A 13,587-nucleotide genomic window follows, 5' to 3' on the forward strand; every position below is an offset into this window, starting at 1 on the left:
AGATAAACCTGGGTTCAGTGAAGCCAGTGATCGAACCGTCAACCCAGGGATCCGCGGCCAACCTGCTCTACAGGTTCCCTACAGCCAAGAAAACTACTGCAAAACTAATAAGTATCCAGTTTTCAAACTTCTTTTGCCCAATAAGGAGTCATGTTTATTTAAGTCTGTCTCAGGGGGTTTTACAGTTTGACAGGTTCCACACTTGTGACTCACCACCAACATCTTCAACATTCACATTAGAGCACAGTCAGCTGCTAGCTACATCCAGGAAACAGCAACAGGAAAATGGCCTTAAAAACAAGGATGAGATCGACCCTGGATTTACAGCAATAATTCTTAAAGTGCTCTGCTGTTTTTATGATTGATGGCTTCTGTGTGGAACGAAGAGGATGTAGGTGGGACACATGGGGCAGGACGAGGCCAGGCAGATTGAGTGGGGAGACTTAATGAAAGCAAAGGTGATCAGCATAACAAACATCCCAGGAGGACAACAGGACAGCAGAGGTGTCGACAGAGACTGCCGACTCAAGATCCAGCAAGATGCTGAATAAGGGCAGCAAATTCAGGATCCAACATAACACTGAACAGCTGAGAGACAGAGGAGCTGTGCAGCTGAGGAGCTGTCCTCCTGAGACACGATGAACACGATTCCCACAGAAAACAGCGAGGTCAAGGGCAGGATCTGGCAGGAAGACAGCCAACTCAAGGGCAGGCCACTGCCTGACTATAAAGCAGGCCAGAGGCCAACAGACCCAACACTGGCTTTAGGAACAGGCCCCGGGCTACCTGATCAGATGATTGCCATCTTGGAAGCATGGTGGCATGCTAGGTGGCCGGCAAACAGGCTGGTGGCTAGCAGGCCAGATGGTGGCCTGACTGGGAACCAGGTTGGTGGCTAACAGATCCAGATTCTCAGTTCAGAGCTCAGATCCATACTGGTAATGCAGAACTTCAGTAGCTCTTCATCAACCAGGTGTCACATGAGAGCAGATTTACAGGATTAGGTACAGGTAGAAGTGGCAGGAAGCAACATTGAACATCAAGAGAAACTGGGCCTGTGTAAACTGGAACAGGTGAGCTGGCAGGTGTAGAAAATCAGGTGATTAAGAGTGGTGGACGAGTCTGAGGGCATCTGGCTGAGTGGCTGAGGACAGGGACAGAGATCGTCAACCAATCAGAGGCTAATATTTTCTACAACAGATATGGTTTCTACCTTGGAGCATAGCAGAGGTGGTGTAATAGTTGAAGGGGACGTTTTTGATCATGTATTTCTCTGCGTCCAACGATCCCAGTTTGTCCCCAACCAGAACGGACTTCCCAGTCCCAGCATTTCCAACCAACATGACGGGTCGACGGTGCTCCAGGAGGCGGTCCATGAAGTAACGAACCCGAATGGTCTCTGTCGTGTGGACCAGACACGCCTGAACATGGGAAACACACACACACACACACACACACACACACACACACATACACACATACACACATATGAAAACAACATTTGCACATTTCTGCCTTATATATCAATATACTATAATATACTATATTATTTTATGTAACTGTAAAAATATTTATTTTACAGTTACATAAAACAGAAAAGCAGCAAATCCTCACATATTCAAAGGGACCAGGAAACCTTACATTTTTACTTGACAAATGAAGATAAATGTGTAGATAAAAAAATATATATCTCATAACTGCAATATGAGCACAGAAAAAAAAACAGATTTAGTTATTAAAGAACTGAGACACAGATCTGTACTGAGTGACACATTTTACAATTGAAAATCATGAACTTAACAGCTCCCCTTGGTGGACAAACCAATGGCCTCAACTAAATGGCATTTACTGTAATCCACTGTTACTCCTTGGCAGACATAGAGGCTGGCACCTGTGACGAGCTAAAACCAGTCAATAATATTAACTATGTTAATGTAGCATTTGGTCAGGCTCTATAAACTACTCTGACTTAAAGCTGCAATAATATGTTTTTTTTAATGTATGGGAGTCCAACCCCACAACAAGCTAAAACAACATTTGCCGACATTGTGGCTAAATTGTTAGCAAACTATAAGCTACACACAGAAGAACATTAGCATTAACATTAGCATTAGCATTCATTGGGAGTCGTTTTTGGCAACAGATGTCATCCCTATAAACTCTGTTGCTGGTCTCCACTAAGTCCTGAGGAAGATATTTGGGTCTCATGCTGCTAAATGCTGCAGCTAGGTGTTGACTTTATCAATGTGCCGTTTGGTGCTGTGCAGATATTTTATCAGAGCTTTATCACTGAATACAGCTGCTTGTTGCAGCTGGAAACAAACTGTTTATACAGAAATATTAACTGGTATTAACAGCTTGAAACTGTTAATCAGTTGTTGATTGATCTAAGTTAATTGACTAATTATTAATGTGAGAAGAAGTCTGGTAGATGAAACCTGGTCGTACCTGAAGTGGTGTATCTGCATCCATCTCAAACCTGGGCACCATTTTGGACCAGGGTTCAAACTTCTTGCTCTCCGGGTCGATGTAGTAATCAAACACAGTGCCCTGCGATGGGAACTTGATGGTTTTGAACTCAGCCACCCACCACTTGCTGAACTCCACTCTGTAGTCGACCACCTACTCCCACAGAGCAGAGACACAGAGGGTCAATACTCTAAAATGACTTCCACTCTGCTTTCTCTCCTCCGTACAGTAGCTATGGATCTGTGTGTTTGATTTACACTGGTGTGAATACAAACCAGAGGAAAAATAAATGGTGGTAACATAGAGATGCAGCCACAGCAGCTGAAGGGGAGAAAATGAGAGATGGCAGGCCCATCTATCCATCTGTCTGATTCAGACAGTGAAGCAGCCTCATCACCTGCTGGCTGGCAGCTCCTCGCCTTCCTCTCTGCCTCCCCAACCCTTGGTACCTGTCTCCTCTATTCACTACCAACTCTGCAGTCAATAAAACCACTTAGCATTTAAATGCATTTGTGATGGGAAAATAAAGTGGAGTACATTTGTACCAAGGGGAGAGCAGTTTTATCCCATAACTTAGATGGACGCGCTTACTGTACGCCACTAACTGGATTGCTTAGCAACTGCTCGCCACGGCTCTGCTGCTGATTTAAATTCAGCCAGTCTGTGTGTCGCTGAGCGGGAATGGAGTCCACTTCATTTTCAGATGGAGATCTCTGCCTTTTCAAAAACCTGCCATGTCTTCAGCTGAGAATAACTTTCAAATGACTTTTCATAAACAGAGACACACAGTTGAGTTGCATAAGAATCATCGAGGCTGAAATAATACCAACGAATACCCGTAATGCAAGTGCAAGAAATTCTTTCAGGAAGGAGTTACGAGGAGGACAAAAAAAAAAAAAAAATCATTCAGCTTTTTCAGTATCGTCCCATTCTTTGCTCTCTTTATGCAACCACTTAGTAAGCGCCTCACATGCCCAGAGGCCCACACAGTACCTGGTCCTGGAACATGGCTCCCCCAAAGGCCCAGACCGCAGCAAAGACAAAATAGAGCTCATAGAGTTCCTTGGCGCAGTCTGGCGGAGTGTTTTCTGGAGTCAGCAGACACTCCAGCAAGTAGCACAGCATCTGGACCATACTCTGCTCAGGGATGGGGATGATTTTCTTAAACCTGAGCAGAGACAGACACATTACATCACTAATTTGTGTGACTCATTCAGTGAGGAAAAAAAAGGAAAACTAAAGATTAAATCACACATTTTCAGCCTGTGTAATTTTCTATCAGATGTTTTCACAGATTTAACAGGAAAAATACAACAATTGTGTTCACTACCGGATGACAAATTATCATTAAGTACAGCCTCACACTGAGGACAACATATTCCTCCTCTCTGTTTCCCTCCTCTGCTTCCTGTTTTTGTTGTCTACTCCAATGGCAGTGCTGATGGAGGTGTTGGAGGAGGCGAGTGGTGCTGTACAATAGAACAGCATCCAATTCTTGTGAGTCAGTCCCTGTTTGTTCTGGCCCAACCCGCCCACTTTTTGCACAGTCCCATCCCATGTTATGTCACACCCCAACATCCTGCGTCATCTCATCGTGACACAGAGCCACTGTGGAGCTGCTTCACCTGAATCTGGCAGCATCCAGGCACGAGGGAAGGTACTTGTCGAACAGTATGGTCAGGTTGGCCCTCTCTGACTGGACCTCCCTCCTGTCAATCCAGCTGGATACTGGAGGGTTCCAGCCAAGGTCTGCTGGGTTTATGTATAGGATGCCTGGACAGAGGAACACGAGTGATGGAGCTTAGACACATGGGAAAATTTTGTTGTTTGGCCTCCCAACCTCCATGCATGAGTACTCTATGGCATCTCCACGTTCCTACCAACTACAGAGCACACAGCAGACCACACATGGCATATGGAGGATTTATACTGTCTATAGAAATAAAGGGACATACAAGACATATATGTATTTCCTTCTCATGTATGCATTAGAGTGTCACTTTAAAAAAACATGTAAAAGAGCAATTGAAACACACACACACACTTTATTTCTTTGTTTGATATTTTTTTGATTTTAGGCAGTTTAAATCTTCCAAAACGGATCATATCATACATATAGATTATATATGTTCCACGTAATTTGTTAAATTTCAGGCCTGATCCTAAATTACATTGTCAAATTAAAGTTTAAGACTAAGCCATATTTTCATTGTTGATGAATCCATCAATTGCTTTGATAAAGTGTCAGATAATAATGACAAGAGCTGTTACAATCTACCAGACCTTGAGGAGAGCTCTTCTTCAGTTGCTTATTTTGTCAGATCAACAGTCCACAAACCTAAATATTAAACAAAACAAAAAAATCCTAAAAAATAACAATTAAGAATCAGGGAATGTTTGTGTGTTTGGGTGTTTCTGCCAAATCAACAACTTACTTTAATGATTAATCAATAGTCATTTGTAGTCACTTACTTTTCTTTTGAGTTACTCAAGCAAAAGTGTAACTTTGATTTGTTGTTGTGATAATTTCTTCAGGACAGCTTCACATATTATCATCTATTTCATAATAATTCTTTGTGGGTTTTTGAACTATTAATAACACCTTTGACATTAGGTTCAGTCATTTTAAAAATGATTTTTTGTAAAAATATAAGATGAGTGATAAATTTTGATGGAGGACCCTTCATTAATTTCCATAACCTACTGACGCACAGTGACCCCAGGGGTCTGTGGCAGTTTCCTACTTTAAATTTAAATGTAAATCAAATATAAAAACACAATCTTATGAGAAAGGAAAGGTAATAAAAGGAAAGGAAAGGAAAAAGGAGAGGAGAGGAGAGGAGAGGAGAGGAGAGGAGAGGTGAGAGGAAAGAAAAGGAGAAAGGAGAAAGAAAATGAAAGGGGAGAAGAGAGGAGAGGAAAAGAAAAGAAAAGAGAGGAGAGGAGACGAGAGTAGAGGAGGGAGGAAAGAGGAAAGAGGAAAGAGGAAAGGAAAGGAGAAAGGAGAAAGAAAATGAAAGGAAAGAGGAGAGGAAAGGAGAGAGGAGGATGTAGGGGAAGGGAAGAAAAGGAAAGGAAAGGCTACCTGCTCTGGATACAGTGGCGGGTGTAGCAGTGCGGAGGTGGCTGATCTCAAACACCAGCCTCATGGTGGGGTTCAGAGGGATCCTCTCATTACTGGCCAGAGTCAGCACCTGACAGAGGAGGAGAGTCTTTACACACAGTGAATGCAGATGACTGAGAGAGGACGTGTTCTCTGTGTGTTTGTTACAGTCTAAGCCTGGACCTGCCATCCTCAGCTCTTTTCACTGTTATTAGCATTATGTGATTTATTGTTGTTTCCACAGAGGTGGTCCATAGTTTACTACACTGTCACATGAGTGATGAGTCAACCACGTTCTCCTTTCATTCATATCTGACTGCTGCTGCAGTGAACAACAGACGGTGGAAATGTCATTCTGATACTGAATATAAGACTCAACACATTTACACACACACACACACTCAGTTAGTTCGCTCACACCTTGTTGTCGTCCATGACTGTGTTGAGTGACTCGATCCACATGGGGTCAATGTCTCCATCCAGAACGATCCACTTTGGCCCATTGTGACTGACATTGGCCAGTTCACGCATTATAGAGGAGAAAAGGCCTGTGGGAGGAGAGTCAGTGTGTTGGTTACTCAGGTCAGGTGGTTTTCAGGTAAACTCTGTCTCTGCAGGGCTCCTTCATCACCATCTTTCCATTCCCTCGTTGCCGGGTTGATGATTCCAAAGAGCTCGTCGTTGGTCACGGCCTTCGGATTCAGGTCTGTCCACACGGGTCGGCGCTTCATGTTCTGATAGGTCCTCTGGAGAGACCTCATCACCTGACTCTTCCCAGTGCCTGCGTTCCCAACCACGAACACAGAGTGACGTACAGCCAGCAGCTCCTCCAGCTGCACCACCTGACACACAAACAGAGGGAGACACTGTAGATAATCACACAGAGGACTGATGACATGGTGTTCAGACAATCATTGATTCTGTTACTAATAATGTAGCAGCTCATGGGCTGCTCCACTGCAGCACTGTGTCTCATCCTTAATGTTCTGCTTTATAGTCAATATAATGTGATGCAGAATGACAGGGTGGTGTGTAGCACTGCAGTGCAGCAGCTTAGTGCATTGTTCATACACCACAATAACTGGTCTTCTGGAGGGACAGATATCTACACCCTTGTTATCCTGTGTTTGGACAATTAAAGGGACGTCCCAAGAATTTTACACCGAAGAGAGGTCGAATAATCCTCGGAAACACTTCTCTTTTTACTGTAGGCAGATTTGACTAAGAGTGCTGGAGACATACGGGAACAATGTCATCACATTTTGATTCAGGGAGCATCTAACAAGAGACACCCCTGTGTTGCATTATGGGAAGTGTAGTTCATAAGTCAGTTTTGACCACTGTACAATACTAATCCACTGGAGTGCCCCATTATTTTTCATTTAAGTTATTCACATATTATTTTGTTGAATTCTTGGGCCAACTGTGGCTCAGGAGTCAGAACGGGTCGTCCACTAATCAAAAAGTCGGTGGTGCAATTCCCAGCCCTTGTGGAGGATACTAAACCCTAAATTGCCCCTGACGTATCATTGGTATGTCAGAGTGTGTATGATAGATAAAGCACTGTATGAATGTGGTTTAAAGTGCTTTGGAAAAAATAGAAAAGCTTTATATAAAATCAATAATTAAAACTAAATTATTATTTTTTAATCTATTTGCTTTTTATCTATTTATTTATACATTATTTTGTTGAATTATTTTAGGTCCCAGCTCATCAACACATTATAGATAAATCTCTACATAAAGACTGACAAATAAGCTAAGTTGATAATAATCATTAAAAACAAAAAACACAAAAATGTATATTTTATAAGTCTAAGGTAAACAATAAGGAAAAAATATATGTGACTATTTCACACCATATTTCACTGTAGGAAGAAAATACATTAAACTGAGCTTTGACAGTTTAAAGACCTTGTAACCTTCATTTTTCTACGTGGTTTTGTTCTAAATTCACATCATCTGAATTTTATTATTTTAATTTACTTAGTGTGAATCAAAAATACCCAAATCGTTATTTCTCCTCTTCAGTGGTAACAGTTGGAGATTCCCTCAGTTTTTTCAGTTCAGATTAAATAGTTTTAAATAGTTTGCTTTACTTTCACACACGTCAGAATTTTCTTTGGCTGGTTGGTGTGAGATTTTGTGTTGATCCAGGTCTGTGAGGTAACACCACAGAGTGAGTAACAGAGAGTGACAGAGAGAAAAAAGGGAGAAAGAGAGATTTCCTCCCCACTTCTACTCAAACATACAGATGGCGGAGCTAAATCAATCCCATCGACCAGGCTCCTCACGGCTCCTGCTCCCCAGCCATTCAGCCGGAGTGCAGGCAGCTTTACGCTCTCAAAGGCCCTGGCTGATTACTGCTTTGATGTGGGGGAACTAATGCTAGCACAGGCTAACGCTTAAAGGTATGCCGTCTCTCTCACCTTGCCCGCCCCCCCCTCGTTGTCTGAAATCAAAAGGTTGGCCACACAAACAAAGACAGTAAAAGTTCAGGCTCTGGGGGTGGATGGTTGTTATTGACCGCTCCACCATTCTCTCTCCCTCTCTCGCTCTGTTTCTCCTCCTCTTTGTTTATTTCCGAGGCTGTCTCTCACAATGTCAGGGTTAAGTGGCGTGGTGCAGCGCCAGCCTCCATTGATGGGGTGTTATTATGTGGTTCCCGTGTCTATTTGACCTGAGGCAGATTGCACTTATTTCCCCTGGTCCTACGTTCATGTGCCTCTGACATATAACGCCTTCTATTGTCTGTATGTGTGTGTCTGTATGTAATACATTTGCCCAAAGCCCAATTCATCTAGATCCTGTAGACTTTGACATTAAAGTGTATTTCCCAGTGGAACATTATGATGTCAAGTAAACAGCTTTGGGGAAGAAAGAGACATCTAAATGAGCGCTACAATTGTAAAATCTGTCTAACTCGTTAAAGATGAGCCCCCCCCCCCCCCCCCCGCTTTCATCTCTGGCTCAGAAACATTTGTGAGACTTGAATCTTTTGAGTTGTAATCAAAGCAGAATTTGATGAACTGCAGCAGACAAGCCTAAAGACTGCCGGCAGGCTGTGGAGGAATCGTCTTTACCTTCAGTACAAAATTATCCTCGGCCTGTAACTTCAAGTCCAGGATGGACTCCTTCACGTGCTTCTCAAAGTCCAAGTCTCTCTTCCTGGGGACGTCCAGGGCAGGGAACAGATCACCGATCAGCCCCATGAACACCTGCATGTCGTCGCTCACAATCTTGGGGATGTTGAAGTCTCTCAGTGCTCGCATCAGAACCTGGTCCTCAGCTCGGCCTGGGTCTCCCCTCTTCAGAGAGCCGGCCACCACCAGGACTGACTTGATGGCTCGGAGACCCCAGTCATAGTGGTCCTTGGTTAAGGGCCGGAGAGAGACATCAGTGAGCAGAGGAAAACACAGAGGCTCTTTCACAGCAGGTTCTAACATCATGAACCATAAACATAGAAGAAAACTTTATCTATGAATTTAAATTTCATGACAGCTTCAGTGGCTAATTTAACTAATTCCAGAATGTGACTTGTTTGGTGTGAGGCCAGCGTTAAACACATGAGGGAGGCAAGGAAACTTATTTCAAAATAAAACAGGAAATCATAAATACAAAATCCATTCACAGTCAGATTAGTGACAGATCATGACAGTTAGTGTCAAGTTACTAACTTTATACGATAATAATAATCATAATAATAATGTAAAATTTCAAATAGCAAAAAAGTCTGGAAAAAAACTTCCTGTAAATTTTCTACCAGGAGCATGATGGGAAATAATTTCAAGGGAATCTAGTCTCTAGTCAAAAAGTGACCCTACAAGATGCCCAGTCTTTACAGAATCTTATACTGTGAGACTAAAAACTCTGTGACTTATGACACATTGTCTTTAGATGTGAGAGGGTGTCAGACGTTTTTTCTATTTAAAGTCTTCTAGCGTGTGGTCGGCATCAGAGTCTTTCTGGTCTGAATTTTGAAATGTTCCACCTCTGTTCCTGCAGATCACTTCAGTTCCTATGTGCACAGCATGGTAAAGGAGCTATTTGTAAGTTTTGCTATTGCTACATAGCCGGCGTTAGCATTAACAGCTGTTTACTTACAAGTCTTGCCAAAGCTTCAGTCATAGTTGCGTACAACACAACAGGTTATAATACTTCCTCTGGAGATTGACTTAGTATTGAAAAATGATGAGAATGTGTGGCTGGAATAGGGCTAGCTGGTTAGCATGCTAACTTCAGTAGAAAAAAATAAGTGTTAGAAATAGAAGCTAAACAAGAGTTAACATTGGCTGCTGGAGACAGCTCTTGGTGAGTAAAGGAGTGAAGTTTGATGCTGAACTGGCAACGTTTCCTCTCGTCCAGTAAGTAAACAGCTGTTAATGCTAACCTTAGCTATGTAGCATTATCAGAACTTAAAAATAGTTCCTTTAAAGATTTACCCACAGATTTCAGTGATGTTCAGATCAGGGGACTGTGAGGGTCGGCTTGAGTTTCTTAAAGTGGTTCATGGTGGATTCTGAGTTTTGTCTTGTTGTAGAAAACCCTCCTGCTGCTACTTTGCAGTCTCTTGGGGGTTTTGCTTTTCCTTACTGCCCAGCAGACCTGCACTTTTATCTGAAGGTTTTCTTGGTCTCCCTGATCTTGTCTTGACTTCCACAGTTCCCCCTTTAACTGCCATTTCTTATTGACATTTCAGGCAGTGGAAATTTCAAGCTGGAAGCACTTTGATATCTTTTTATAGACTCCTCTGCTTCGTAGGCATCACTTAGCTTCATTTTCAGACCAGAACTCAGCTGCTCACAGGAGCTCATGTTTGTTGAGTCAGAGAATTTATCAGCTCTGGACAATTCATGACTTGCTTTACAAGCCCTTAACAGTCCATTAAGGCCTAGCAATTACTTTTTAATGACTTATTACTGTTTATTTTTTCTATTTGTTAAGTTGATGAAGCAACATGAAGAAAGGCTCATGTTTAATCTCTGCCTGCTGCAGAGACTGTGTTTACTTCATGAATCAACAACATGAGGAATTTGCTGAGGGATGTCTAACATTTTCCACACAACTGTATATGTTACTTTAATTTATCACAGAGTATCAGTAACATTACAGGGAGTGTGTGTTTATCTAGAGGCTCTGAGGATTAAAAAGGGAGAGTAGTGCAGAACACTCAGAGTACATCCACCCACCATGAAATATAAAGAACTAACTAGTTCACTTATTTTATCATTTCGAGGCCTGTGTAACATCCCTACAATATTCATTATTCATTTTACAGCTTAACGTCCTTTATGTTCTTTAATATAACAACTTCTTAAACACTCCTGAAGTAACTTAATGTTGTCATCTGTAGCAGTGAACAAGAGACTGATTCACTCCCTGTGTCATTTGATTAACTCTAACTTTGTTCAGGAATCTGCATCACTGAGGTTCAGTATCAGCCAAGGGTGGACAGTAACTAAGTACATCTACTTGAGTATTATACTTCAGTACATTTTTCAAGTACCTGTATTTTACTTTTTGGAAACTTCTGACTTTCACTTTTTACTTACTGTCTGAAAGTGTCCTAACGATGCTTCGTTAGATAAAAATGAGACTGAAGATTCTCCACCAGAGATCACGGCCTGATCTGAAGTGTGAGTTTGAAATGTTAGAAATTAAGAAATATTCCTTTAGTTTTAAATATTTGCTGTGTTTACCACGACCATACTTCATCACTGTCTAAAAAAATTCACTGTCTAACTTGAGAAAGCCTGTTGAGGTATTAACGTTTATTTATTTCCAGATAAACTTTTAAACCGACAGCTCATAGTGGTGGTCCTTTTTCCTTTTGTTTTTTTTTGTTTTGTCTTTTTATTCTACAGGTTCTACAGTCAGTCAGTAGGTTGTTTCAGAGTCATCAGGTTCTGTAAATGTGGAACAATACAACAAAGTGTTGACATTAAAAAAAGAACACAACTTTTACTTAAGTATCTTTAAAAGTAATAACTGCAGGACTTTAACTCAAGTGAACAACTTTCCTTGTATTGTAGTCATATCTGGCCAGAAGGACCCACACTGTGACTTTGTCATGGAGCTGTGGACTTTGTCCACCTCTGGTATCAGCTGAGACTCACTCTTCATCACTGACTCTGTGGCCTTTCTGTTTAAAATCAGCTTTAACAATTACAATTAACAGTAGTTCAGCTCTAGAGCTCTGGTTGGTCTGGATCTGGGGAAATAATGAAGCTGCCATGTAATGCATAAAGGGGTGACTTTGGTAAAGGGCACTGACCCCCCCCCCCCCCCCCCCCGTTTGTATCCTGTTCTTTAAGTAAATAAATTAAATTTGCAATATGGACCATGTCAAAACAATACAAACGTTCTACAGGGAAACACAAGACCCTGCTCAGATCAGTTGATTTTGTAATTTAAGTTTTACATTTACAAACAAATATGCACCGGGCCCCTGAGGGTCTGGAGCCCTGGAGCAGTTGCCTGTTTTGCCAGTTCAGCAGAACAGGTCAATCTGATGAGTTTATGATTTCCCTCTCTGATGTCAGTGTGATATTATAGGTACAGCAAAGCAAACAGATTTATCTGCCAATCAAAGAGGATATGATGCTCTGGTCAAAGCACAGTAAAGGCAGAACATTCCTAACACAGCCACATGATCTTAACACCTGGCTCAGTGGTGAGGACACACACAGCTGTGGCTTTACCATCCAGCATTTTACTGCCATGGAAGTAAAGGCCCCAAACTTATTAAAGCATTATTTCAGCACCCTGCAGTTTCTGATATATTTCACTGTTACTGTGCACTCGAGTCTAAAAACAGCAGAGTCACTCTGCACGGGCACATGCAGCAGAACTTATGTAACATTAAATCCACAATTATGAACCAGTTGTTGTAACTTGAGAAAAGTAGAATCTGCACTTTGCATTGATTTGCAGTTTCAGCTTGTGAATACAGCTTAGAGAAGCAGTCTGTTCATTATTAGTTGATTTCATTACCACAAAGTTGCTAGTGTTGGAAAACGTGTAATTATCTGGAAAACAGCTAAAATGTGCCATTAAGGTGATATTTAAAAAAGTCTGAAGAACTGGAGCTTCATAAAAACAGCCATTAAGAGGAACCAGAGCTATGACACTTAAATGGACCTGTGGTCATGGGAAATCAACCAGAGCTGAGGGCTCATAAAATCCAGCTCCAATGTTACTGTTAGTCATCACTGTGAATGATTTCATAGCTTTTTAAATAATTAAAATAATGGCGCGACATGTAAAAGAGCACAGGACTAGAAGAGGATTAAAGAGAAATTAGATGGAATAACATCCAAACTCCCTGCAGCTTCTTATTCATATGCATGTACCACTTCACTCAGACAGTTGAGGTAGAAGTCAGCTCCTGTGTGGTGCCTCTGAGTCACTCCCTTATCAAAAGCCTCAAATATAACAAGAGCATTGTGTCAGTTGTTGGGCTTTGAAGTGGAAATGGATCTGGCTCTTTTTAAGGCTATCAGTTGTGGAACGTCGCAGAGAGCAGACAGTACCTGTTTGGACAACAGCTCCTTACACAGTGTGTAGAGCGTGATAAACTTCCTGGCGAGGACTCGGGCGTTAATGAAGCCCTCTGCCACCAGCATGATTTCACAGATCAGCTCGAAGTCTGGCACCACCATGGCACAGGGTCTGTGGGGAGACAGAGAGACTGCATTCAAATGAGCTCAGCTGTAGTTCATGATCCTAATCCTGGAGCTGAGCTTGTTTCTCTGATAACCTCAGATCCAAATGTCCGATGACTACAATCTGACGTCACTGACAGTCATCCAATGAAATGGAGCCTTACAATGATTAAAATCACAGATTTCTCTGGTTTGAGAATTGATGGAAACATTTGTGATGATGTAAAGACAGTTGTTTTTAGACATTTTAATGAGAAATAGTCATAATCATAACAATTAAATACTGCTGCAGTTACACAAGCCACACTGTGTTTTATTCACCAAATGTTTTCAGCTCTTCCATTAAGCCTG

General features: G+C 41.8%; 1 protein-coding gene across 8 annotated transcripts in view; it reads right to left on the bottom strand.

Moving 5' to 3' along the window:
- Window positions 1–13,587, bottom strand: part of dnah9 (dynein, axonemal, heavy chain 9) — a 195,717-nt gene that overhangs the window by 130,185 nt on the left and 51,945 nt on the right. For all 8 annotated transcript variants that reach the window (XR_011685190.1, XR_011685189.1, XR_011685187.1 and 5 more), the window contains 9 exons: window positions 13,105–13,243; window positions 8,656–8,943; window positions 6,204–6,414; window positions 5,993–6,120; window positions 5,555–5,663; window positions 4,095–4,242; window positions 3,463–3,637; window positions 2,449–2,622; window positions 1,214–1,421 (listed from right to left, as the gene is read on the bottom strand). Coding sequence is in view for 4 of the 8 variants with exons in the window: in XM_071463599.1 (XP_071319700.1) it covers window positions 1,214–1,421; window positions 2,449–2,622; window positions 3,463–3,637; window positions 4,095–4,242; window positions 5,555–5,663; window positions 5,993–6,120; window positions 6,204–6,414; window positions 8,656–8,943; window positions 13,105–13,243 (1,580 nt within the window). In the remaining 4 variants the exon portion in view is untranslated. The remainder of the gene's footprint in view (window positions 1–1,213; window positions 1,422–2,448; window positions 2,623–3,462; window positions 3,638–4,094; window positions 4,243–5,554; window positions 5,664–5,992; window positions 6,121–6,203; window positions 6,415–8,655; window positions 8,944–13,104; window positions 13,244–13,587) is intronic.

This window comes from Trachinotus anak, unplaced genomic scaffold, assembly GCF_046630095.1.
Source record: "Trachinotus anak isolate AG129_WGS33_773 ecotype Australia unplaced genomic scaffold, CSIRO_AGI_Tana_v1 ptg000025l, whole genome shotgun sequence".
In the NCBI taxonomy this organism is placed as follows: domain Eukaryota; kingdom Metazoa; phylum Chordata; class Actinopteri; order Carangiformes; family Carangidae; genus Trachinotus; species Trachinotus anak.